At 35.1% G+C, this 23,741-nt stretch overlaps 3 protein-coding genes and 1 long non-coding RNA gene across 5 annotated transcripts in view; 1 reads left to right on the top strand and 3 right to left on the bottom strand.

The window, feature by feature from the left end:
• The window catches only part of LOC129240892 (maternal protein pumilio-like), a 148,223-nt gene extending 143,147 nt beyond the window's left edge, over positions 1–5,076 (bottom strand). The window contains exon 1 of the mRNA XM_054876963.1: positions 4,248–5,076. The gene's annotated coding sequence lies outside the window, so the exon portion shown is untranslated. The remainder of the gene's footprint in view (positions 1–4,247) is intronic.
• Positions 5,077–7,399: 2,323 nt separating this feature from the next.
• LOC129253030 (chromosomal protein D1-like) lies at positions 7,400–9,164 on the bottom strand. The gene is made up of 3 exons (XM_054891256.1): positions 9,019–9,164; positions 8,640–8,964; positions 7,400–8,574 (listed from the first exon to the last, which is right to left on the bottom strand). Exons 2-3 carry the CDS (start codon positions 8,941–8,943, stop codon positions 8,270–8,272), a joined length of 609 nt encoding a protein of 202 aa, XP_054747231.1. The 5' UTR covers positions 8,944–8,964; positions 9,019–9,164; the 3' UTR covers positions 7,400–8,269.
• LOC129253031 (uncharacterized) lies at positions 7,752–13,633 on the top strand. The gene is made up of 3 exons (XR_008583691.1): positions 7,752–7,997; positions 13,337–13,493; positions 13,584–13,633. It is a non-coding gene; the product is annotated as an uncharacterized LOC129253031 (long non-coding RNA).
• Positions 13,634–14,037: 404 nt separating this feature from the next.
• Positions 14,038–16,042, bottom strand: LOC129253029 (nucleolin-like). 2 transcript variants are annotated; one of them, XM_054891254.1, is made up of 3 exons: positions 15,754–16,042; positions 14,967–15,606; positions 14,038–14,889 (listed from the first exon to the last, which is right to left on the bottom strand). In XM_054891254.1, exons 2-3 carry the CDS (start codon positions 15,451–15,453, stop codon positions 14,546–14,548), a joined length of 831 nt encoding a protein of 276 aa, XP_054747229.1. In that variant the 5' UTR covers positions 15,454–15,606; positions 15,754–16,042; the 3' UTR covers positions 14,038–14,545. The 2 variants fall into 2 exon arrangements, with proteins under 2 accessions (XP_054747229.1, XP_054747230.1); XM_054891255.1 differs by lacking the exon at positions 15,754–16,042 and adding an exon at positions 15,668–15,737.
• Positions 16,043–23,741: the final 7,699 nt, after the last annotated feature.

Raw genomic sequence — 23,741 nt, 5'->3', positions numbered from 1 at the left:
CAAGAAATGATTTATGCTCGGTAGGTTGGTCGTAGTAGGGGTACGGCAAGGGCACACAACAACGAACAGGCGACAATGCAAAGCAGCGGCGTTTGCTTTTCCTGCGTGCTTCGATTTTCATTTATTTCGCGTTTTCCCTTGAATTTACAAACACCTAGCAATCTTCACACACACATTAAAATATATTTTATATGAAAAGAGAATACTTATGACTTTTGCATAAATTTTTAGGCGTTTTTGCATTAATTACAAATTATTTACACAGGATAAAGTCGAACTCGTCGCGAGAACACACACAAATTGCTTCTGTTTCGTTCTGGCTTTGCCTGTGCGGTTCGTTGCGACGGCACTAGCAGAGCAGCGATGCAGCCGTACTTCACTCATTCGTTTACTCGTTCGCTCGTATTTTCACCAGCTGGCTTCGGCAATGATTGCCCATTTTTTCTCTCTACTTTATTCAAATTCCTTTTTGTTTGCTCAATTCTCTCCATATCTTATTTTGCATACACTTTCGTATTGTCCTCTACTCGCTCCAAGGCGCGCAACTACAGTACAAAGCGCAATCAATACAGAACGGTATGAAAAAATTAAATATATAACTAAATACGTAAAATTTTGTATGCTGATCAGCTGCGTTTATGCACAGTGGTTAACATTTGATATTATTTCAAATATTGGAACATTGAAAAGGTATAGGATTTGTCGGCATACTCGTCCATTTTACGCAGCTTGCTCGCTCGGTTTTTAGGCTGCTCATATGCTGTTAACTTTGCTCTTTTCTGTATTTGAACATTCGGTAATTATAGAAATGTACTCGGTCTTCGCTCTTGTCTATTCGCATTTCGCTTCTTGTATATTTTGCTTTGAGTGCTTCTTAGTTGTTATTGTTTCAACGTGTGTACACAAACGCATGCACGAAATCGTGGGCATATCAGACTAGCACAACAAACAAAACGAATTTTGCTAAACACCGAAAAATTTGTATAAACAATAAAGAACAAGGAAGCAGTGAGAGCATATTATTAAAATAATTTTTTTGTGTGCGCTTATATGTTGTTTTAAGTGTTGCCACAAAGTGAAAAATAAGACTTGTGGATGCTTGCATTTTAGCAGTCATATAAATAAAGCGAATGCCATTGCATGATAAGAAATATAAATAAATATATATGTATATATAAGATGCCTAAGACCAAACATTTGTAAATTTTAAATACACATACATATGTATGTCACTAAATAAATGCCACTTTAGTCAAATATTAAATATTTTGAAAGATTACTAGGCGCATTTTTTCAGCTTGGGTGACAACCTGGCTTCACTAAACAAAAGTCTAGAATTGGAAAAGAATCGCAGGGATCTTTGTTAGGTTAGGTTACCGCTAATTTTCTCAAAATCTGATGATAATGCTTCAAAATTAAATTGTATCTAAATTTTATCTTCATAGTAAAAATCGCTATCAATTCATGCCTATGGTATGTAGGTATATACATATGTACATATTTATCCATGCGATGTTGATAATTACTAACTTATTTGTTATATCTTCGGATTTGCTGTTGAAAATACATACATACATATATTTTTGTTATCTGATATCTTGAGGTTGCGCATAGTACCCGGAAAGGAAAACGGCGCTTAAGTTTTCACACAAAGAAATTATTCGTATACACATACAGATGTATATTTATATGTATATTTGACCATTTGCCACATTTTATCATAAATTGGTTTTTAATTTTCTAACTTTGATATATTTTAAACTAGCTTTAACCCGCGGCCCCGCTCGTGTAGGAGTAGTTTTGAGGGATTTAGGATATGTATTTAAAAAAATTACAAACAATAATTTCAAAGAATAAAGCAAACTAAGATTTTTTAGATTAAATTTAAGCAAATATTCGATTATTAGTGACGAATGAGAGTGGTGGCGCGGCCTGAGGGCTGTGGAAAGGGAGTTCCATCATAAAAACATGCCTATGAAGGTTTCATTGGGTGAAAATATGAATGTATAAAAATTTTTACGTCATTTGGTGTTGTCGTTTCGTAGTGATGCGTGGACAACGTACAGACATTCACCTTTATAGTATAGATTATTTATACGACGGTTGCTATTTATAATACTGGCTTAACAATGGAAGAATGCACAAAAAATCGGGTTTTCAAAATATTCTCCATTATAGATCAATACACTTTTGCATTGGTTAGGAAAATTTTCGAAGCACTTTACCCAGTCGCATTTCCAGTGCAATATTGCGATAACTGTGAAAATATAAACTGACTTAATTAGGTGTATATGCAGATATTGAAAGTGATTCTTAACTATTTTTAGTTTTCCTGAATTTGAAAAAATAAACGTAAAAATTTATATTTGCAATGAAAGCTTTTAGTTACTTTTAAAATCATATATAGTCACCACTACAAATTTGCAGCGGCAACACTGATTGATGCTACACTCTTTAGCAAATCGAATTTATACAAGGTGGTGCTGTTTCTTCAATTGATTGGCGCTTGAGTATCAAAGTGAGAGAACGTATTTGTATTTTCTTTCCTCTTATTAGTTCAGCTGAAATTTGACAATAGCGGATGCAATTGTTGTATTTGCTGAAATGTTATCACGCAGTGGAATTTTGGAGCGATACTCAGTTGAACACCGCATAAAGGTCACACAAACATTTTATGAAAATGGTCATTCTGTAGGAAGTGCATTTCAAGCCTTGCGTGATTTTTTCAGTCAACATAACCGGCCTACTGAATCAACAATCTGCAGACAAATTATGCGTACTTGAAAAATTGGCGGTTTTATCAGGACGATACCACATTCCACATAGTGACTGAGATAATGGCTCTATTGCGAAAGAAGGTCTTACGACGAATTATCTCACGAAACAACGAAGTCAAATGAGCGCCGATCTTGACACCCTTGGAGTTCTTTCTCTGGGGCTACGTGAAAATTACGGCCTATTCCAATAAGGCCGAAACGATGAGCTGATGAATAAAATCATACGCGTTATAAATCGTATACAGCCCTAACTGTGCCAAATAGTCATTGAAAACTTTTAAATAGCAATCCTGTGTTGCCAGAGGGTTCGGGGTGTTTCAAGCATAAATGCCATAGACCAAGGCATATGCATAAGCAGGCAGAGCAAAAACAGTAATGGCGTGTAGTTTGTTGTTGCCTAAAACTTCTAGGATATCCAAGAACATATCGCACTTGTTACGTTAAAGCGTAACAACTCAAAAATTTGTTATTTTAGCGCAACTACTAAACAAATAAGAATGAAACAACCGTTATATTGTTTTTAATGATATTTTCGTGCAATTACATATTTTTCCCCTTGTAATACCTATATTATTAATATTTACGGAAACAGTTTTTTGTCTCTACTGAAAATGTTCAGATTTTGAGTTGTTACGCTTTAACGTAACAAGTGCGATATGTAAGTTTTCAAAGGTGTGTTGTTGTTGTTTGTATTTTCTAGGCCGGTGATCGACAGCAAGAAAGGTACGATAACAAGATTTGGCCATCCGAAGCAAAATTTTGAGAGTAATTTTGGCTGTTACGTCACAGGGGATTTGACTAAGACAGAGATGAATGTAATGAAATCAAAATGTGCAAAGTGAGATTATTTGCATACCATCAGTCTTAAAATCAGTAGTTTTTCCGACGGCAACGATGTAACATGAGCGGCGATAGGTGATTTTATCGTTTATCCTCAACCTCCATTTTTGCCGGCCGCTGTTGTAAAAAAACTTCTGTCATAGCATTGTTACGTCAACAAATTAGCTGATTTCTTCAAAAATCGCTGATAGCCGATTGAGGAGCTAATGTTGGCCACACCTTCCGTATGATCTTCACCGTGGATCGGCAGGCCATAGCTCACTGAACGCTATCTGAGTTCATATATGAATCTTTGAATTCTCTGCTCAACACCATTTCTAGTTGATGTTTATAAAGGGTAAATTTTATATTAGAAAGAGTAAAATTCAATTGACTATTTGTAAAATCCAACTTAAAATAGTGTAGATATGAATAAAGTAAACGGTAAATATAGGTTGACAATTTAGAGATTAATCTGCTCTCATTCAAAATTTTAAAAATCAGTTGCTCTACTGTTACCGCCTTGTTGATACGATACGCTTTACGATACTAAAAACCACGATAAAAAATCATTTTGCATAATTTTGTTGTGTTTTATTTGTAAAAGAAAACCTTCTGCCTCTTTGCAGCAGTGTTCCAGTACAGACTTACCAATTAGTTTTGCTATCCTTCCTTTTCACATATTCATTCTAAATGCATATTGGTCTTTTTTTCTATTTCAGACGATTGCCTTTCAAATATATATAACACACTGCAGTACAAAAATGTTGCAATAATGTTTGAAAAAGCACATTTATGATTATAATTCACTTCCTGCAGATTTACTCTTAGTCTAGTTCCAATTTGTTCACTTATCAACTTTACTTTTCATCTTATCCGTTTCGTACCGTTGCCGATCCTGATCCTTCTACTCTGCGGCACTAACCAACAAATCTGAACAATATACAACTATGACAGAAATGTTTGACGCTTTTGATATTGTTAATCGTTGTCTTTTCACTTTAATCATTCAATAAATTTCTTTCTAACTTGTCTTTATTTGATTAAAACACTCACGCCGTAGCTTTGGGATTATCCTCTGATAGATTTTGCTTTTTTTTTCAAAATAAAATTCAATACATTTTGTTGTCTTTCAAGCTTTTATATCTTTCGGCGTTTTCGGCTCTAGCGTTTTCTTTTACTTTAGTTTTTATTGGTACATATTTGCAAAAAAAAAAACGCGACTTCAAGAGCGACAGCAACAACACATTGCTTGCATTAAGTATACAAACAACACAACATTAAAGACTCACAGAAATTTACACAGTTCTAAACAACGGAACACTTTTTATGCCATGTTTGTTGAAGATTCACAGAAAACCAATTTTAGTTAAATATACTGCATAAGTGAAATGTAGATCATTTGTATGGGTTTACTATTTAATTAGTTAATAAAATTTACAACACAAGAATTTTCCGCAACGGCGTGAAAACTTCTTTCTACTCGTGTTGCGAAAATTCTTTACTACACAAATTGCAAACACTCTGTGTTTCTTTGTTTGGGAGTGCTGCCACATTAGTTAGCATTGCTTAAAAATTATATGATTTCATTATAGATGCTGCCAGATGTATTGAGTGTGTACTTATGATTTAACATTTTTATGATTATATAGGGTCGGGCGGTCGCCGTAGACGAATATTGATGTGTGACTGCAAATCAAAATCAAAAGTACACAGGTTCGAAACCTCGGGCACGAAACACTAATTGACAGAAAAGTTTTTTCTAATAGCTGTCGCTCTTCGTTTATCAAAATTTTGAAAAAGTAGATAATTTTATTGCTATTACTATTTAAATCATAGTGTTTTCTTTACTCGATAAAAAATTTCGCCTCGGCATTACGAAGATATTGAGCATTTACTATGGCCACTTACAACGATGGACCGACTAGAGTATGGCGCAAGCCCTTGACAGCTTTACAAAATCGAAATATAAAATTTAGAAATATTTCCGTTATGATTTGGGGGTGAATTTCAAGTTAAGTAGTAGGAGACGTGGTTGTTGTTGTTGTTTTAACAGTAATACGTGGAGACGTGGTGTTTATTGACGGCACAATGGATGCCAAACAATAAATATGTATATTGAAAAAAAAAAAAAAAAAATTAGTTGGCAGTGCTAAAAAATTTGGGGTTATCACTGAGAATAAACCAAATTTTAAATTTTACCAATATAACGATCCAAACCATAAGGACCATAATGAGCAGATGTGGCTTCTCTATAATTACGGTAAAGTTATAAATACATCAGCCCAGAGTCCCGGCATAAACATGATTCAAAATTTGTGGGCCTTTTTGAAGAAAAAAGGCGCTAAAATACATCCAAAGAATGCAGCAGCATTAAAAACTGCAATAATAGAGAAATGGCAGAATATACCGAACGTATACGTCGTAAGCGGCCGCCGTTGCCGAATGGGTTGGTGCGTGACTACCATTCGGAATTCACAGAGAGAACGTAGGTTCGAATCTCAAAACTAAGAAAAACATTTTTCTAATAGTGGTCGCCCCTCGTCAGGCAATGGCAAACCTCCGAGTGTATTTCTGCCATGAAAAAGCTCCTCATAAAAATATCTGCCGTTCGGAGTCGGCTTGAAACTGTAGGTCCCTCCATTTGTGGAGCAACATCAAGACGCACACCACAAATAGGAGGAGGAGCTCGGCCAAACACCCAAAACGGTGTTGGTGTACGTGCCAATTATATATGTATATATATACATACGGACACCCCCATCTGCCAGAACAGTTTTTATAAAAAAAATTTTTCCCTATGCCGAAATAAAAGCTTATTTCATGTACTTTAATTTGTCATGTGGCACTTTTTAAATACTAAAAAGCCATTCCTTCCAAATCTCAAACAAAAAGGAAGTGATTATTAAAAGATTTTCCAATTCTCCAGAAGAAAAAAAAGTTTTACTGTGAAAAAAATCCTGTATTATGAAAAAAAAAATCCAATTTCAGCAATTTCCTTCAATATTTATATTCAGCAGCGAACCCAGAAACCCCCGAGCATCATGTTTGAGGAGAATTCACAGTATATATATATAAGATAAGATATAAGATATATATATATATATATACGCCGTAAACAAATTGGTTCATTCCATGAAAAACCGCCTGCAAAGTATTACGTATTTACATTATGTATTTATTAAAAAAGGCCTGTATTAAAGTTTTTAAAAACAATTCATTGGCAGTGTTGAAATTGTGTTATTTGTTTTTTTTGCTTTAGTTGTTGTTTTCCTAAAGAATTTGAAGTTATTTTTATTAATTCCCTTTAAATATTGTGAATAAATATGAATCAGTACAAAAAGAAGTTAAAGATAAATAAAGGGTACTATTTCTTTCTATTTAAATCGAAAATTGAATTAATTTTCAATGTCAAAACTAATTCCTCACATGTCAAAACTCATTCCTGTACATATAATTGGCGCTTACACCCATTGTTTAGGTGTTGGGCAGAGCTCTTCTTCGTACTTATGGTCTGCGTCTTGGTGTTTTTCCACAAATGGAAGGACCTACAGTTTTTACGAACGACGTATGGTTTTTTTAAGGAGCTTTTTCATGGCATAAATACAATAAATTAGAAAACTACTTTTTCTATCATTTGGTGTTTTATTCCCAGTATTTCGAATCTAGGCACCAATCACGCACCAACTCATTCGGTTACAGCGGCTAATACTGCCGTTTTTTTACGTGCCTCGAACAAGTCCTATGTTTTATTTTTGCATATGAAAAACGATTGGGTTAATTTGGAAGAGAAACATAAACTATTAAAAAATACATTTTTATTTTTATTTGCCCAAATGAGGTTACTTAAGGGTACATACGAGTTATCTGGCACTTTATTAATACACTTTGCTTTTGACTAAAATGTATTTAAGTGATAAAAGATTGATTGAATTTGTAGTGTTCTGATAAGAAACATATTATAATGTCAATTTAAAAATTAGTTTACCCATTTTAATTTGTTTGTTTACATGTTTTGACATTTTAAACGTGTAATGATATAAAGTGCCAACTAGTAATGACATTATTTTCAGTAGGCAGACATTGCAGTTAAAGTTTTTTTTTTTTCTTTCTGCTTCAACCTTCAAAAAATATTTTATAAGTTTAGTATATTTTTCGGAATTTTACATTAAACAAATAAGAAAGAATATCATGAAAAAAAAACATTTAAACAAAATGAGTTACGCGAAAAATTAGTGCAAAAAAATAAATCAATGCGAATGAAATATGTACATATACATATATCTTTTGGTTATGGAAAAACCTGCAAAGCCGGAGCATCAAGGGCTATAGCGATAAAATCAAATCCAATTGAAAATATGGAAACTTCAAATTCGCGTAACAAATAAAAAATGTCGTTTGGTATGTCTATATTAGGAAATTAAAAGCTTAACTGGCTTTTAATAAAATATATTGTGAGAGCCTAAAGAGGTACTCATTGGTTTGATAGGTGGCGGTTGTTCCCCCGACAATAGGGTGTTAAAGTTGAAAAAATGTGTTATATCAGGTCTATTTATCCGTCAGGTCAAATCGTACATCATTTTGAAGCTCGCCAGTGTGCTCAAAAGTTGCATTCTAATATAGCTGACAGGCGACTTGGCTTCCCATTACGCCTTTGTATAGCGGCAGTACTTCTAATTTTTCTCCTCCTGGTTCTGGCCACCACTGGTATTTAGGGTTGTATTAAGAAGCTTAGGACGTCCACGTGGTTTACCTGTGCGTTCATAGGGTACTCCACCTTTGCTTGGTCGACCACGTTTTCTAATCGGTTGATTAGCATTAGATTGTGCAGGTATCGCTATAGGACGAATAGGTTGCTTTGATTTTTTTGGCCTACCCTGACCGCGACCCGTACGAACAATATTCAAATTCACTGCGCCAGTGGACGGTCTGCCTACTGGGCGACGTTCTTCATAATCTGGTTTCTCATGGTATGATGCTGTAAGAGGTAGAACACACTTTTAACACTTAAGCAAATGTACCAGTGAGTGACAGAGTGCTCACAATTTTCACTATCGCTGTAAACCTTCTCCTTTCTTGGACGACCACGTTTGGTTGGGAGAATAGGTGTTGGTCTTCCTTTAATATCGTTTACCGCATCATTTCCCAATTTGTCAGTTGAAGCATGTTGTTTTTTGGGGCGGCCACGTCCTTTGCCTGTTGAAACAATGGAGTGCGAAATTTTTTGTTTGCCCAGCTTCCGTGGTCTCCCTCGACGAGGTGGTTGCTTACTCTCATCCGAATTTGGGGTGGTAGTGTCGGAATTTATTGAATTATCTTGCTGATCTTTGGTAGCGTTTCGTTGCATTTTTACCGTCTCATGTACCACCTGTAATTTTAAATATGTAAACGTTGTAGTTTCTATAGAGTTACTGATTCACACCTTTATAATAATTTTAAAATGCTTGGCTTTTTCTCGTCCCTCCTGGAACTTCTAATATGCCGTTTCACGAGTAACTCCACTTATTTGATAAAAAAGTTCGATGTAACCGATGTAAGCCGCTTGGTTTACATTTGCCGGTTGTGGTGATGGGCGAGTCCGAGATGTTTTAGTCGATTCTGTCGATTATTCAAACATCTCCGTGGTTATCGATGTTTTCTTTTGTAGCCGATGTTTTCATCTTTTGTAGTCATTAGTTACATTCTTGTGTGAATGGGCCCCTCGAAAGTACTTTTTAATTTCTTTTAAATTTTCTTTTCACAAAGAAACTTAAAACAATATGTTTTAGTGTTGCGAATAGTAATAAAATAGGAAAACGATATTTTCAATAAAATTTCCTCAGTCCGTATATCGAACCATAGTCGGACCTATGCAAAAAGTAACAAACACACTAACAAAGTTTTAACGATCCCTGAAATCTCAATGGAAATGATACTCGGAAGAGCTAGGCCATACGCTAATACAAGTGTATATCAAGTCTAATAGTCTACACATTAGAAAGATATGTTTACTTTAACCTTGGACGCAATTACAACAACCGAAGCATTTCTACTGATAGCCATGAAGCAATCGAAGCTCTCAACTCTTTCCAGTTTAAATCAAAACGGGTGCAGGAATGTCTTAATGAGCTGAATAACTTGGACCAGAATAGTCAAGTACGTATCCTTTCTGTCCCATGACACATAGGAATTACTGGCAGCGAAATAACATTTAAATTAGCCGCAAAAGGAGCCGTCAAGGGGCTGTAATTTCTTTTCTCTTAATGAGGAAGTACAGGAACGACAAAGAAGATCATACTGGGACAATCTACTGGGTTTTTCGCAATCAAAATCAATGATAGGTAACTTTAACGGTATACAAATTTAACATTGTATGGAATCAAATAAGAATAATTTTGGCGGGGTATTGTAGATTGAATTGTCATCTTACTAACCTGGGAATACACTCCAAAGGAACTTGCAGGTTCTGTAATGAGAAAGATGAAACCGCCAAACATGTGCTTGCATCGTGCCCAGCACTCATGCATACGCGGCGCAAACACCTATCTAAACATATTGACGTGATAACGTCTTATAATTCGATTTAACAGGCTGCACGCACGAAAAAATATGTCGTTACCTTGCTCATTGCCGTTACCTTGCTCATTAGTGTTACCTTGCTCATTGCCGTTACCTTGCTCATGTATCGTTACCTTGCTCATTGCCGTTACCTTGAATGAACTGCAAGTGAAAGCGCGGAACGAACGACAAAGCAAACAAAGCAAACGAACGGCAACGTTCGACATCTTGCTCTCTCCTACTTAAGTGAGCGTATATATGTATGTATATGCGCATATGTACATATATAATATAAATTCACGTATTTGTATTTGCATATGCCTTCTTATTGATTATTATTAATTTGATTTACTTGAAGAATTTAAAATAAAACGATAAAAAAAAAAAATAAAACGTTTGTTAATAATACCTGTTGTTTTAATGTTATTATTATTTTTTGACGTGATAACGTCTTATAATTCTATGTAGCCGGCTGCACGCACCAAAAAATGCGTCGTTATCTTGCTCATGCGTTGTTACCTTGCTTGAACACCATGTTATGTTATGTTATGTTATGTTATGTTATGTTATGTTATGTTATGTTATGTTATGTTATGTTATGTTATGTTATGTTATGTTATGTTATGTTATGTTAAAGTATATTATGTTATGTTAATGTTAACTCATTCTCTATATCCATACAAAATATCTATCAAACAAATAAAATTAAAATTTTCTTTTGAAAAATGCAACCATTCAAACAGTATTTTCTTATGACGTTATCACGTTAAACTATCGTCAGTAAACCGACTTTACAGACAACCTCTTTTTTTTACCAGAGAATAGGCAAATAGCCATAAAATAGGCAAATATAAAATTTATCGAGAAGGTTGTCTCGGAGAAATACTCCGAATCCATGAAATCTAAATCTCCTCATAATAATCAATTAATGTATATGTAATATAAGATAAAAATCAGTGGACTCGAAACAATCCAAAAACATCTCGATGGTACTGTTGAGCAACGAGTCGATTGTTCACTCGATTGTACTTTTGCGATGACGATGACGACTCTTTCGATTGTTTAAGCATCTCGAACCTGGCGCATCATTAGCCGGTTGCTTGGCAATAAAAATCATCTGGTGAAGCTTCAAAAAAAGGGTTGCCACACTTTTAATATATATCGCCGAGTGCATTAATTCATTAAATATTTCCTCTATATAAGAATTCTTATTAGTAGTTTATTTAGTTTTGAATTTATTGGGAGTTAATAGGGGTCCCGAGTGAAGAAATACCCCCTATGATGTAAACTAATTGTTTATACTATAAAAGGGTTTTCATTGAGAGCGCTCGAATTTTAATATTATATAATGTTCAATAACAGCTGGCACATTTTTTTGGATGGCAGCCATTGATTGTGAGTCCCGCCTAATGGCAGCACTGAATATGATTTTCTTATCGACCTCACCGGACTGACGGTAAAGCGCGGTGGGGTTAACTTGAATGTTTGCGGATCATTTCTTCGAATGAAATTAGACCAATAGTGAGAATAAATAGCAATATATATAAGTTAGCTTATCTTAATATTCTCAAAAATGCCATGGAACCATAATCCTTTGAATCCATACTGCTAAACTGGTCATTCATGAACGATAACGACCACAAGCATATAGCAAAAGTGGTGAAAAATCGGCTTGCAGAAGAAAAAAATGCCCAAACTTAACCCCATTGAAAATCTGTGGAACGAAACTAAGGTTAACGTTGGACAAAAAAAAAATATTGTATCATAAATGCCAGTGAACTATGGCGAGGAGTACAGGAAACGTGAAACTCTATTACTTTGGAGAATATAATGTTTACTTCGCAGTTGGGAAGCAATTTTTAAAAATTATTCGCTCAACCAAATACTAATCAGGTAACGAATTAATAAACAAATTTTGAAATAACTAATTTCTGTTTCTTCTTGCAGATAGATAAAAGTGAGCTATTTCAGTGTTCAGTTCAAATTGTGCTGAATTCCTTTATTAGAGCTCCTCGTAATTATAGGTATTGAATTGTTACCTATTTTGCGTTGTTTTTGTTTATTTAAAACGTGACGGAAATTTAACCAGTTCAACCTAACATAATACTGAAATAAAAGAATAGATTTGTGCAAAAACAACTGTTCACTAGGTCATCCAGCGAAAATAATCATCACTATATGTTATTGTGGGAAAGTGCGCTATTTCTCTGTCAACAGCTTGGCGTTTTTTTTTTCGTTTCCACGACAGTCGGTTCTAAGTTACCGAAACGACCCGGATTTATAACCGGCCAAGGACTGTCACTCCAGCAGCATTCCCCGTATGTATGTACGGTGAATGTTATGCTGCTACAACAACAACAACAATCGTTTTTTATTACCAATTTGGTATTTTGAATGTCGGAATGTGAGTAAATAAACAAAGCCACAATAAAGAAGCAGTTCACTTTTACATTCAAAATACTAAATCGCAAGAAAAAACAAATCAGCTATACTACCGATATCCAATTGGCGATTTGTATAAATAATAAAATAATATTCTTGCCATATTTTATGCAATCTCAAAAAACGAGCGCACCTCTTAAAAAAATCCTTTAAATTTTGTGGACATTGCAAACTGATGTACGGACTGACAGTTCTCGGCCGAATATAATGATGTATAGAATACAAAGGTGACGTCCATCTCGTACCGCTATTTCGCTCCCGGTGAATTCGGCAAAATCGCTGTGTGTGCAACTTCACGCTTGTGCAGCTTATTCGTGAATTGTTTGTGTAGTTTCTTCTTCTTGTATACTTGGTCGCATTTTCAAATTTCTCTGACGTAACTACTGCAGTGTAACGCCATACCTCTCTGATAGGCACAATTTTGTAATCAATAATTCTTCAAATATTTCAGGATATCAGGCAAGGAGAATTTCCCCTTTGTGGTGGCACTAAAGCAACTGATTTAGCGATTTTGTATTTCATTTGTCACAGTGGGCTGTTTTTTATTCACATTTTCATAGAAATTTTGACAATCAGTACAACAAATTGCAAAAACAAAATACATTTTATTGGTTGTTGCTGTTCTTGTGCTAACACCTTTAATAGATAGTTTTTTTTAAACAAACAATTATGTTCTTTCTATATTTTGTATTATCTTTTTTGTTCAAATTAACCTAACCTAACATTGGTTTTTGTAATAACGGTCGCACCTCGGCAAGCAGTGGCAAACCTTCAAGTATCATATATTTCTGCCATGAAACAGCTCCGCATAAAAAGCCGTTTGGAGTCGACTTAAAACTGTAGGGGTCCCTCCATTTGTGGAACAACATCAAGACGCACACCACAACTAGGAGGAGGAGCTCACTCAAATACCTAGTAGTAGGTTACGCCCAATTTTTTATTGATGAACTGTTTTTTTTTTAATTTTTGCTATATTCACATTATCTCACCCACCACTTCTACAATTAGGTCACGACAAAGTGCTCTCTTCTTCCACTTGAATCTGAATACATACATATATATATGGGCAATGCTGCTGAAGTGACAGTCCTTGACCGAATATAAATCCGGGACGTTCGGGTTACGTAGATCCGATTGTCGTGAGAACAAAGCAACAAGGTCCGTGCTGATGATAATTGGCTCTATGTTGCCTGATTGACTTCTTTATGTATACTTTTACTTATTCTAGTGGGTATCGAATCCAATACTTATTTTCGCCGAGTCATGTACGAATGCGCTGGTCAACGGTGGATACGTCGACAATAAATAACGAAATGGGTTCTTCCACGCAACACTAAAGTTGTATAATAATGCCCCGAAGCGTACAACGAATATGAACTTAAACGATTTTGCAGTACAATTATAAACTAAAAGCCGATCTATTAATGGATTTTAATTAAAAAATTCAACACAGCATATAAAATAAGGTTGCACATGGAAAGTTTATTCAAAAACGTTTACAGCGGCTGACAATCAAATGTATTTGCTATTTAAAAGATGTTTACTTGCTACAAATACAGCGAGATGATCGAACAATGCTTAAAAAATAAAATGAAAAAACCAAATAAAGAAGTCTAACCAATTCCTAATATTGGTGAGCAAATTGTATAAATTAAATAAATCTCCACCAAATTAAATTTGTTAAATAATGTATATGTATGTTGGTGGCACGGAACTTTAATGTTCCTCAATATGCATACATTTCTATTGTGATGATATATATAATGAAACGATTCGTTTGTAAATAGCTGAATGCAAACCTTTTCAAACTTATGACTATTTTTTATTTAACTGTTGTTTTATAAATGCATATGAAGAGATGTTTTTGTTTTGAATGTATGTATATATGCTACTGAATTATACTGATGATTTGCTTAATACATATATAATTCTGTATGCCGTATCTTAATCCATGATTAGTTTTATCGGCTTTAAGCGGCGGACTCCTCACCATCTGCCAAATCATCGTCATCTTCGTTGCTATTTGCAGCCGTATCGTCCTCAGTATCCTCCTTGTTTTTGGATTTCTTCTGCTCTTCTTCGGATGATTCGATATCATCGTTATCGTCTTTATCCTGTGAATCGTCATCGTCCGAATCAGCTCCTTTAGCGGGTTTACGACCAGGTTTAGCAGGGGCTACCTTTTTAGAGCCCGATGGTCGACCTCGTTTCTTCGGCACTCCTCCATTGGCGGCAGACGATGTTGGTCGTTTTCCAGTTGCTACAGCTTTTTTACCTCGGCCGCGTCCAGCAACACGCTTTTCCTCTCCAGATTCTAAATATTTCATAAAAAAAAAAATGATATGTATGTATTATCCACCGTTAGATTTCAAACTGTATTCACACACTTACCGTCATCTTCGTCTTCGCTCTTTGCTTTTTTTGGTTTTCCTACTTTCTTCGGTGATTTCGATTTGCGTCCCGCTTTTCGGCCACTTGGTTTGTAGTCACTTTGCTCATCATCATCTTCACCATCTACACCAGCTTCCTCATCATCTTCTTCGGATGCTGGCGCTTGCTTCTTTGGGCGACCACGTCCTTTTGCAGATTTCGGAGGGCGGCCACGTCCCCCACCACCACCACCATTTGCAGCTACCGGCGCATCATCATCGGAAACCGGTTCAGCGGCGCTCTTTTTGCCGGCAACACTGCTTGTCGAATTCTTAGCTGGCCTACCACGGCCTCGTCCACTTGGCATCTTCTTCACCTTGTCTGGGTTGGAAGGACGGCCACGCTTTTTAGGAATTGTCGTACTACTATTATTTCCAGTTGAAGCGATTCCACCTTCTTCTCCACTCTCAATATCTTCATCTTGGATACGCTTCTTTACATCTTCCATTTTTTCGATATAATTTGCACTTTCCGCCTTTTGTTCGCTGTTTGATTGTGATTGACGCCGCTTACTTGTGTATGTATGCGTGCGTGACTGATTTTCTCAATGCGAATATTTGGTACCAACGATGTTTTCAACGAAATTTTTACTTCCCAGCAACTATTTCATAACAAATATTCAAATAAATATATTAAATATTCAATGATTTTAATAAACACACTTTATAATTTTTTTTCTTCTTGAATTTATGCAATTTTCGACTAATTACTAGCAAACACGAAGCACGGCGTCGGTTCTATTTGTTACCTTTTTCAAAATGAGCACCGAAAGAAAATGACAAAGGAAAAAGCGCATGAATTGGCGTCAGTGTGCACAAAGTGGCGCGCGATAATCAAGGGTGTAGCAAAATACTACGTGTGTTGATTTGCAACTTGATATACGATACGAACACAAGAGTACAACTTTTGCTCTAAACTATTGTCTCTAAATGCCTTTTTTATCAATATTTCCAATAGAATATTGAAATGCAACGCCAATCAACGATCAATCGACTGTACTACTACCAAACTATTTCGCCCATATGCAACCCTTTTAATGCAAGCTTTTTGCCATTTTGCAATTTTCTGCGAAGGCACTACTTCAGCATTCAGTTGTTTTTTTCAAAAAATTCGACAGTGCTGCTCATCTTGAATTGACACCTTAACCCTTGGTTTTTATAAATGAGGATTTACAGGGTGGCTGATGAATTTTGCTACATTAAGAAACTCAAATAACTTTTTTTTAGTGTATGGAATTCATTTATTTTTTTTTTCAAGTTGAAGGTCATTAAATTTTATTAAATGTAGCTTAACTAGTTTTAAAAATAATTGAATTTAAATGCCCCCCATGCTCGTTGACACAAGTGCGGCATCTTAGTAAAAAGTTGTTCATTGCTGCTTTGAGAGTTGCGACAGGAATAGCCGCAATTGTTGCCCGAATGGATTGTTTTAGTTCATCCAAATTTGTTGGCTTTGTTTTATAAACTTCTTGTTTACATAAACCCCACAAGAAAAAGTCAGGTGCAGTAAGGTCAGGCGACCTGGGGGGCCAACGAAATTCGGAGTTTCTTGAAATCAGTTTATTGGGAAATTTTCGTCGCAACTCTGTCATAACAGTCTGGGCTATGTGAGACGTTGCCCCATCTTGTTGAAACCACACAGAGTTGAAAGGAATTCTCTTTCGGCGTAGTTCTGGATAGAAAAATTCTTTCAGCATTTTCAAATAACGGTCTCCAGTAACCGTAACGGTGTGACCATTTTCTTCAAAAAAATAAGGCCCGACAATGCAGCGTGAAGAAACCGCACACCACACTGTCACGCGAAGAGGATGCAATTCCGTCTCGTGGAGTATCTGTGGGTTAGAAGTACTCCATATTCGACAATTTTGTTTGTTCACATTGCCGTTTAAATCGAAATGGGCCTCATCAGACATGAAAAGGCAGTTTAACATGTTTTGGTCTTCTTCCACCATTTGCAGGATCTTCTGGCAAAATTCCAAGCGAATCGGCAAGTCTGCTGCATTCAGTTTGTTAACCATTTGAATTTTGTAGGGAAATAAGTCTAAATCTTTGTGCATTATTGTTTGCAAAGACTGTCGGCTGACACCAAGTTGAGCAGATAAGCTTCTTGTTGAAACCCTTGGATTGCTTTGTATAGCTGCAGCTACAGCAGCGATCGCTTCCTCCGTCCGAACTGGTGGGTTTCGATGACAAGGCCTTCTTGCGACTGTTCCTTGCTCAGCAAAATTATTCACCAGTCTCATTATGGTCCATCTGCTCGGGGGATCGCCGCCAAACATCCGCCTGTACTCTCTCTGTACCAAAACTACGGACTCCAGTGCGTGATAGCGGCGGACTATCCAAATTCTTGTTTGCGTGTCCCAGTTATCCATTTTAATAAATTTTAAAGATCAATCTGCAAATTAAAACAAAAATGGAACAGATAACTTAAAAAGAAAAAAAGTTATTCAATTTTTTTTTGGTAGCGGCTTTCATCAGCCACCCTGTATTAGGTGTTTCACATACATCAGCCAAGGCAAGGCAAGGCACAGTTCTGCCGCTTACAAGTAGTAACAGGAAAACATATTATCGTTACTTGAAAAAAAAAAAATCACACAAAAAGTTATCATGACGTCGCAGTTTATATATGTACAGTGTGGAGGAAACAAAATTGCGTCGAGATATCTTAACAAGTTTTAGTATTTTTTTGTTTATTCAATGCTTGCTATATTGTCTAGAAGAAAATGCGTTAAATGGAAGAAGAAAATGCGAAAGATGTCCAAAATTAACGATTTTTTTTATTAAAGTTAGGATATTAGTAAGATTTAGAATTTATTACAATAAAGTGCAATTTACAAATTTATTTCCAAATATTCTAAAATTGTGGTGAACCTTTGTACAATTTTTATAAACTTTTGGCCATGTTCGAAATTTGGTTTTATGTGATATTTAAAATAATGACCTTTTTTATGTATGTATAGGCATGTAATGTATAGACATTCAAAATCTTAACAAAACATTGAAAGGACTGAATATGACAAAAAATATGTGATGGATGTGTGTGAATACATCTTCAGTCTGTCAAATAAACTATTTAAATAAAATACAAGATTTTTATTTATTAGAAAAATTAGTAATTCTTTTTTGCCTTAAGAGCCCTTTATATACAACTAGGCATTAGCATCGGTTTGATAGCCGCCTACAAGGGTTTACAAATAATTGATAATTTTTTTTAGCCAAAACTCAAAGCAATCGAATTACTGTAAAATCGGTCTTTAAGTTCGAAATTTAGTGAATTAAGAAATATTATTGTATATGTATCTAAGAAAAAGATTACCAAAGTTTTAGGTTTATGCATTACCTAAAACTAACATATGCATCTAGAATATGAGATACAAAAAATCATCGAACGAAGAAGTATGAGCATAAAAATACTTACGGTCTTTTCCTTTCTTTAAATCGGCTCCCTACAGTTTAAGGGGGCAGATGCCTTTAAAATTTCGAAAACAAAATGTTTGTTTTCATAACATGTTAATATAATCCTTTAAGAATATGTCAAAAAAATTGTATAATGTAAATTTAAGTATTTCTCGTATATAGATCGTCACCCTTGACGACTCTATTCTTTGCGTTCAAGCGCTGGGGAGGTATAGTTACGTATTCAAACTTTAGACGCGTTTTTCTCAAAACTATATTTTTGGCGTACACGATAACTCGAAAAGTTATTGACCGATCTCCCTGAAATTTTACTTTCTATGTGCATTTACGTTTTCGAAAAAATAATTTCTGGTTTTTTGTATTCAGGTCACTGACGCCAATGCTACAATGCCGGCCGATTGAGAAGCCCCGCTGCGACTTTCCTGGAAGAATTGAGTGTAGATCCGCCATTTTAAATGATTAAAATAAAAAAAATGTATATTATTTTACTGTATAAATAAACTGTAAGACAGTTTTGAAACAAATATATTGACTTCTTCATTTTAAATAATTTTAATGAAAATCAGGGAAAATATGGCTGTTTACAGGTATTTGTCCTGCTTCTACAATTCCGTTCCATTCAATACCAAAATGCTTAGCCATGCCCGTCTATAATTTATAATATATTATACATATTTCAATGAAACTAGGAACACATATTAGTCTTTGTCCAAGGTAGTTTAATGGATGTTAATTTAAAAATTCAGCACAGCATATAAAATAAGGTTGCACATGGAAAGTTTATTCAAAAACGTTTACAGCGGCTGACAATCAAATGCTATTTGATATTTAAAAGATGCTTACTTGTTACAAATACAGCGAGATGTTCGAACAATGCTTAAAAAGATATCGATGCTTCTACCGAGAAAATTATGGATTCCCCCCCAAACTAATATTATTTTACCAATCCAACACATACTGCTTATTCTTGGAACGCCTGCCAAACTAATAAGGCTCGTTAGCGCAACGCTCACAAATACGTAATCATTCAAGAGAAGCTCGCAGAGTCGTTCTCTATTTAAGGGGTTACATGGATTTCGTCGGGTAAAAATTTTATATTTAATTTAAACTTTTTTCTGTCTTATAGATACATATTTAAAGAATAGTTTCTGAAATTTTCAAAAAAAAAAATTAAAACTCCTCCATTGAGACATCATTTCCGGTGACCCCTCGAAAAAAAGGTGCGTCCGCGTTGTCAGCATAACTCCGGACAGGATTACCGAAAATGAAAAAGCAAAAATAAGTGTTTTAGTTAAGACCATAAACTCGTGCTTGAACGAAGGAAAGAAAAAAAAAGTAAAAATTGGAATTTTGGCAGACATTTTTTCAAAAAAATGAAAATTTCGGTAAAATTTGCTTGACATTTTGTTTTTTTTTTAAATAGTTGTAATTGCAAAAAAAAAAAAAAAATCCTTCGCTCAAGCACGAGAAAATTGTATCTCGAACACCTTTGTAAAATTTCATCAAGATCGGTTGAGTAGTTTTCGAGAAAATTTGACAACCGACTTTGAAAACACGGTTCCGAGAAAAACGCGTTTAAAGTTTTGAGTAACAATAAAAGTGGCTTGGAGCGAACACCTTCCAAAGGCTGTATCGCTGAAACTATTATTCGGACCGATTTGAAAATTTAGGATAATATTCTTGAGATATTGTAGAAATTAATAAGCAAAAAAAAAATCGATTTTTTGAAGCCACGAAACCCATGTAACCCCTTAATCAGGTGTAATGCCTTATCAATCACAGTCATATTCAATTTGATGCTGCACTTTGTCGTAGGGGAAGTCAACAAAGGTGGTACCATGATAACTAAAACAACCCAAATATGTGCTTACGCAGTTGACATCGCCATTCTCTCAAGAAATAGGAATGATTTAAAAGAAATGTTCCTAAAAATTAATAAAATTGCGTACGGTATTTATTGGCCTTTTTGTAAACGAGGGCAAAACCAAATATCTGTTGAAATCAAAGCGGCCTGCACAGATGCAAAATTTCCATGTGGGAGCCTATACTTTTGAAACAGTGCAGCATTTTAAGTACCTAGCAGTTATGTTCGCATGTATCGGTGATTCAACTTCCGCAGTCAGGGATCGCATCAACGCCGCCAACAAAGCGTATTACGCCCACTTTAACTTGTTCAAGTCCCGACTTTTGTCTAAAACTACAAAGTTAACTATGTACAAGACCCTTATTCGACCAATCCTAACGTATGGTTGTGAGGTATGGACTCTTAAGGTTGATGACTGCGTGCAGATATTGCTAGCATGGAAAGAAAATATTTAAGAAAGATCTTTGGCCCAATAAGAATGGACGATGCCACCTACAGAATTCGATTGAACTCTGAACTGAACAATCTAACACAGAACGGGACAGTTGCACGTTTTGTTAAAACAGCAGCGCGTAAGATGGCTAGGTCATGTGATCTGTATGCCTGTTGACGGTACCAGGAAGAAAGCCTTAACAGGAAAGCTAATGGGCGTGAAGGCCAAAGGCAGACCGAGGAACCGTTGAATAGACGCAGTGGAACACGATCTTAAGAAGTTGGGATTGCGTAACTACGAAGCAACAGCTCAAGATAGATCGCTTTGGAGGAGCATTTTGAAGGAGACTTTAGCGCACCCCGCGTTGTAACGCTATGAAAGATGAGGAATATTATTTTTACAGGTATGTAAATTTAATTTAAAAACAAGTAGCGAACGAAATTTTTAAATTTTAGTACGAACTAATGCATATTGAACAGATAGTACCAGTAGAGCAGCTGATGAGATTTTTTTCCGATTTCTTTAGTCTCGATATTGTACATTTTTTTTTAATTTTTAGAGACCCAAAGCACAAACGAAATACATTGATTTTGTGGTTTTTGCTCTACTGCTACTACCTGTTCTGGTGCCTTGGTCGTTATACCAAATTATTCGTTAGCCGTTGGCCTTGATACCAATAAAACTCAATAGATGAAGAAACTCCAACAAAAAAACCTACAAAAAAAAACAGTTGCATTTCATTAAAAACAAGTTTCAATAAAAACAAGAAGTTTGCATATTTTGTTTTATTTTACTAAAGTACGTTCACATATGCATCAATTACCAATAAATCCACCAAATTAATCTACCCGTTCACATACGGCAGATTACCTGCAAAATTGACAATCCGCTATCAATACTGCTTTTCTTCATAGAAATTATTTTGGTGGAATATTTCGGTGTTTTTGGTTTGTTTAATTATTATTAACGATATGATGAAAAGACAAAGAGAAGAAATAGCTTATTTAATTGCGCAATTGGCTGCTAATAATAAACAGTTGGAGGAAATCCGTAAGCGACGTTTACTGAGGTTGCAAAAAATTATGGCAGCAATACGCATGCGAAATTCGATATTACATTTTGTAATAAGTAATAAGAGGAAAAAACATTTATGGATACACGCCTTTTTCTGTAAAATGAATCTATAATTAATAATATTTAACAACAATTTTATTAGAATTATGTTTACAGCCCTGTTTTCTTTTCCGGCGTCCATTTCATTTAGTTTTTATAATATTTTCATGCTTCTCCTTACATTCGTAATAATAATTATCGAAAACACAGGGTTGTATATTAAAAAGTATGATTATTATCTAGGATTATTTTATAATCTCAGATTTTGGGAGAGAAATTTTGTATGGGAAATCGCGCTTTTTAATTACGGATTTTGAGTTAAGCGCGAAAAAGTAGATCATCTACTTATATGTGAACATATTATTGCAGTCTGTCTAATGGAAGCGTAACCGTGCAAACTAAAAGTCCTTTTAAAAAAAAAATAAATAGTTTTTCTTTTCCTTGTTCACTCCTCTCGGGAACATAGGGGCTCAACAAGATTCAGTCTTGCGTTGGTTTCGTTAATCTATTTTGATTTCTGACAGGGTAGGTGATTAGCCTGCCGCTAGTTAGTTTTGTGAGAAATTTAAAAGGCGTACGTTGCGGTTACAATATGAATTCCGGGTATGAAAAAAGATTTGCAGCAGTTTTCCAAATCGTTCAAGGAATGTTACGTGCATCTGCAGCAAAATATTTGAAGAAGTCGAAGATGTTCATTAACAAATATTGCATCCATTTATTAATGAAATGGTATACCGAACTAAAGAACTTCCTTGGACGAGGTAAAAAATCTCTCCAAAGCAAGATCAAACGATCATTGATTTATTTGTCCCAAGCCGAACTTATCGTTGCCTGACGCTGAAGCAGTTTTAAGGAAAAGTAGGACGTTTTTTGTGCAGAAAATATCAAATTCCAGAGCACATTGGAAAATCGCTGCTCTCTGGGTGAAATTGACCTGCATGGGCTAAGGCAAATTCAGAACAGAATTGGGAAACATAATATTCACGGATGAGCGAATATTCTCTTTGTGCGAAGAGTTGCATACTTTAGTCCTGGTGTACTGCCGTGCCGATGATCGGCAATTTCAACGAACTGTTAAGCATCCAGTTAAGGTTTATGGCATTTTTGGGAACCGCTTATTTGTGTTTATCGCCAATTTGAATGCAGTTTTTATTAATAAAATTCACAAAAAAAAATTATAACAGTCAACTGTGAAGATGTTTGGAAGAACTAGCCAACCATGGATTTTAAAAGAAGACAATGAGCCCAAGGAGAGTAGAGTGGAAACAGCAAAATGTGATTGAAATGTTGAATTGGATTTCACAGAGACCTGATATCAACTTTAATGAAAACTGTTGAGGATATGAACCAAAATTTAATCGATCTAAGCGTCGATTAAATTTATTCGTTTTCACCACCCTACTTACCACGCTAAAATATCATACGACCCTACCTGGCAACCAAAAATAACTTAGAAGCGGAACAACAGCAAGCAGCGTAACAACGTCGACTCCTTTTTTGATTAAATTAATTGATTTTGATATATAATATCATCAAAAAGAAAATTTTCATTTATTCTAACATTTTTACACATATTCTCTACTTTGCATTTTGTTAAATGAAAATTGTGAATTTAATTTTTTTTTTAAATATAAATTTATTTGGAATTCATAGTGATTGATTCTGAACAAAAATATTTAGCCAAGTTAAGCAAAAACTCAAAGAAAAATAAATATTCACAGTCAAATACAGGGTGAACGATATGAAGTGTTACCTATTCAAAACACCATAACTTTTTTGTGTGAAATTAGTTTTTGGTAATTTCAAAGACAAAATTTTTCAAAAATGATTACAATTTTAACATACTATATATTCACTTTAGCTCGATATGACCACCTTTTGCCTTGACTATAGCCTTCAAACGGTCAAAA

This window comes from Anastrepha obliqua, chromosome 1 (genome assembly GCF_027943255.1).
Source record: "Anastrepha obliqua isolate idAnaObli1 chromosome 1, idAnaObli1_1.0, whole genome shotgun sequence".
Lineage (NCBI taxonomy): Eukaryota > Metazoa > Arthropoda > Insecta > Diptera > Tephritidae > Anastrepha > Anastrepha obliqua.
This window is presented reverse-complemented; position numbering and strand designations above follow the sequence as displayed.

Bases quoted from the DNA above. Each gene is read 5' to 3' on its own strand.
- LOC129253030 (XM_054891256.1), bottom strand. From the start codon at position 8,943: ATGCAACGAAACGCTACCAAAGATCAGCAAGATAATTCAATAAATTCC. The intron at 8,575-8,639 runs GTGAGCACTCTG...TACCTCTTACAG, and splicing joins TTACAGCGATAGTGAAAATT to CATCATACCATGAGAAACCA.
- LOC129253029 (XM_054891254.1), bottom strand. From the start codon at position 15,453: ATGGAAGATGTAAAGAAGCGTATCCAAGATGAAGATATTGAGAGTGGA. The intron at 14,890-14,966 runs GTAAGTGTGTGA...TGAAATATTTAG, and splicing joins GAGCGAAGACGAAGATGACG to AATCTGGAGAGGAAAAGCGT.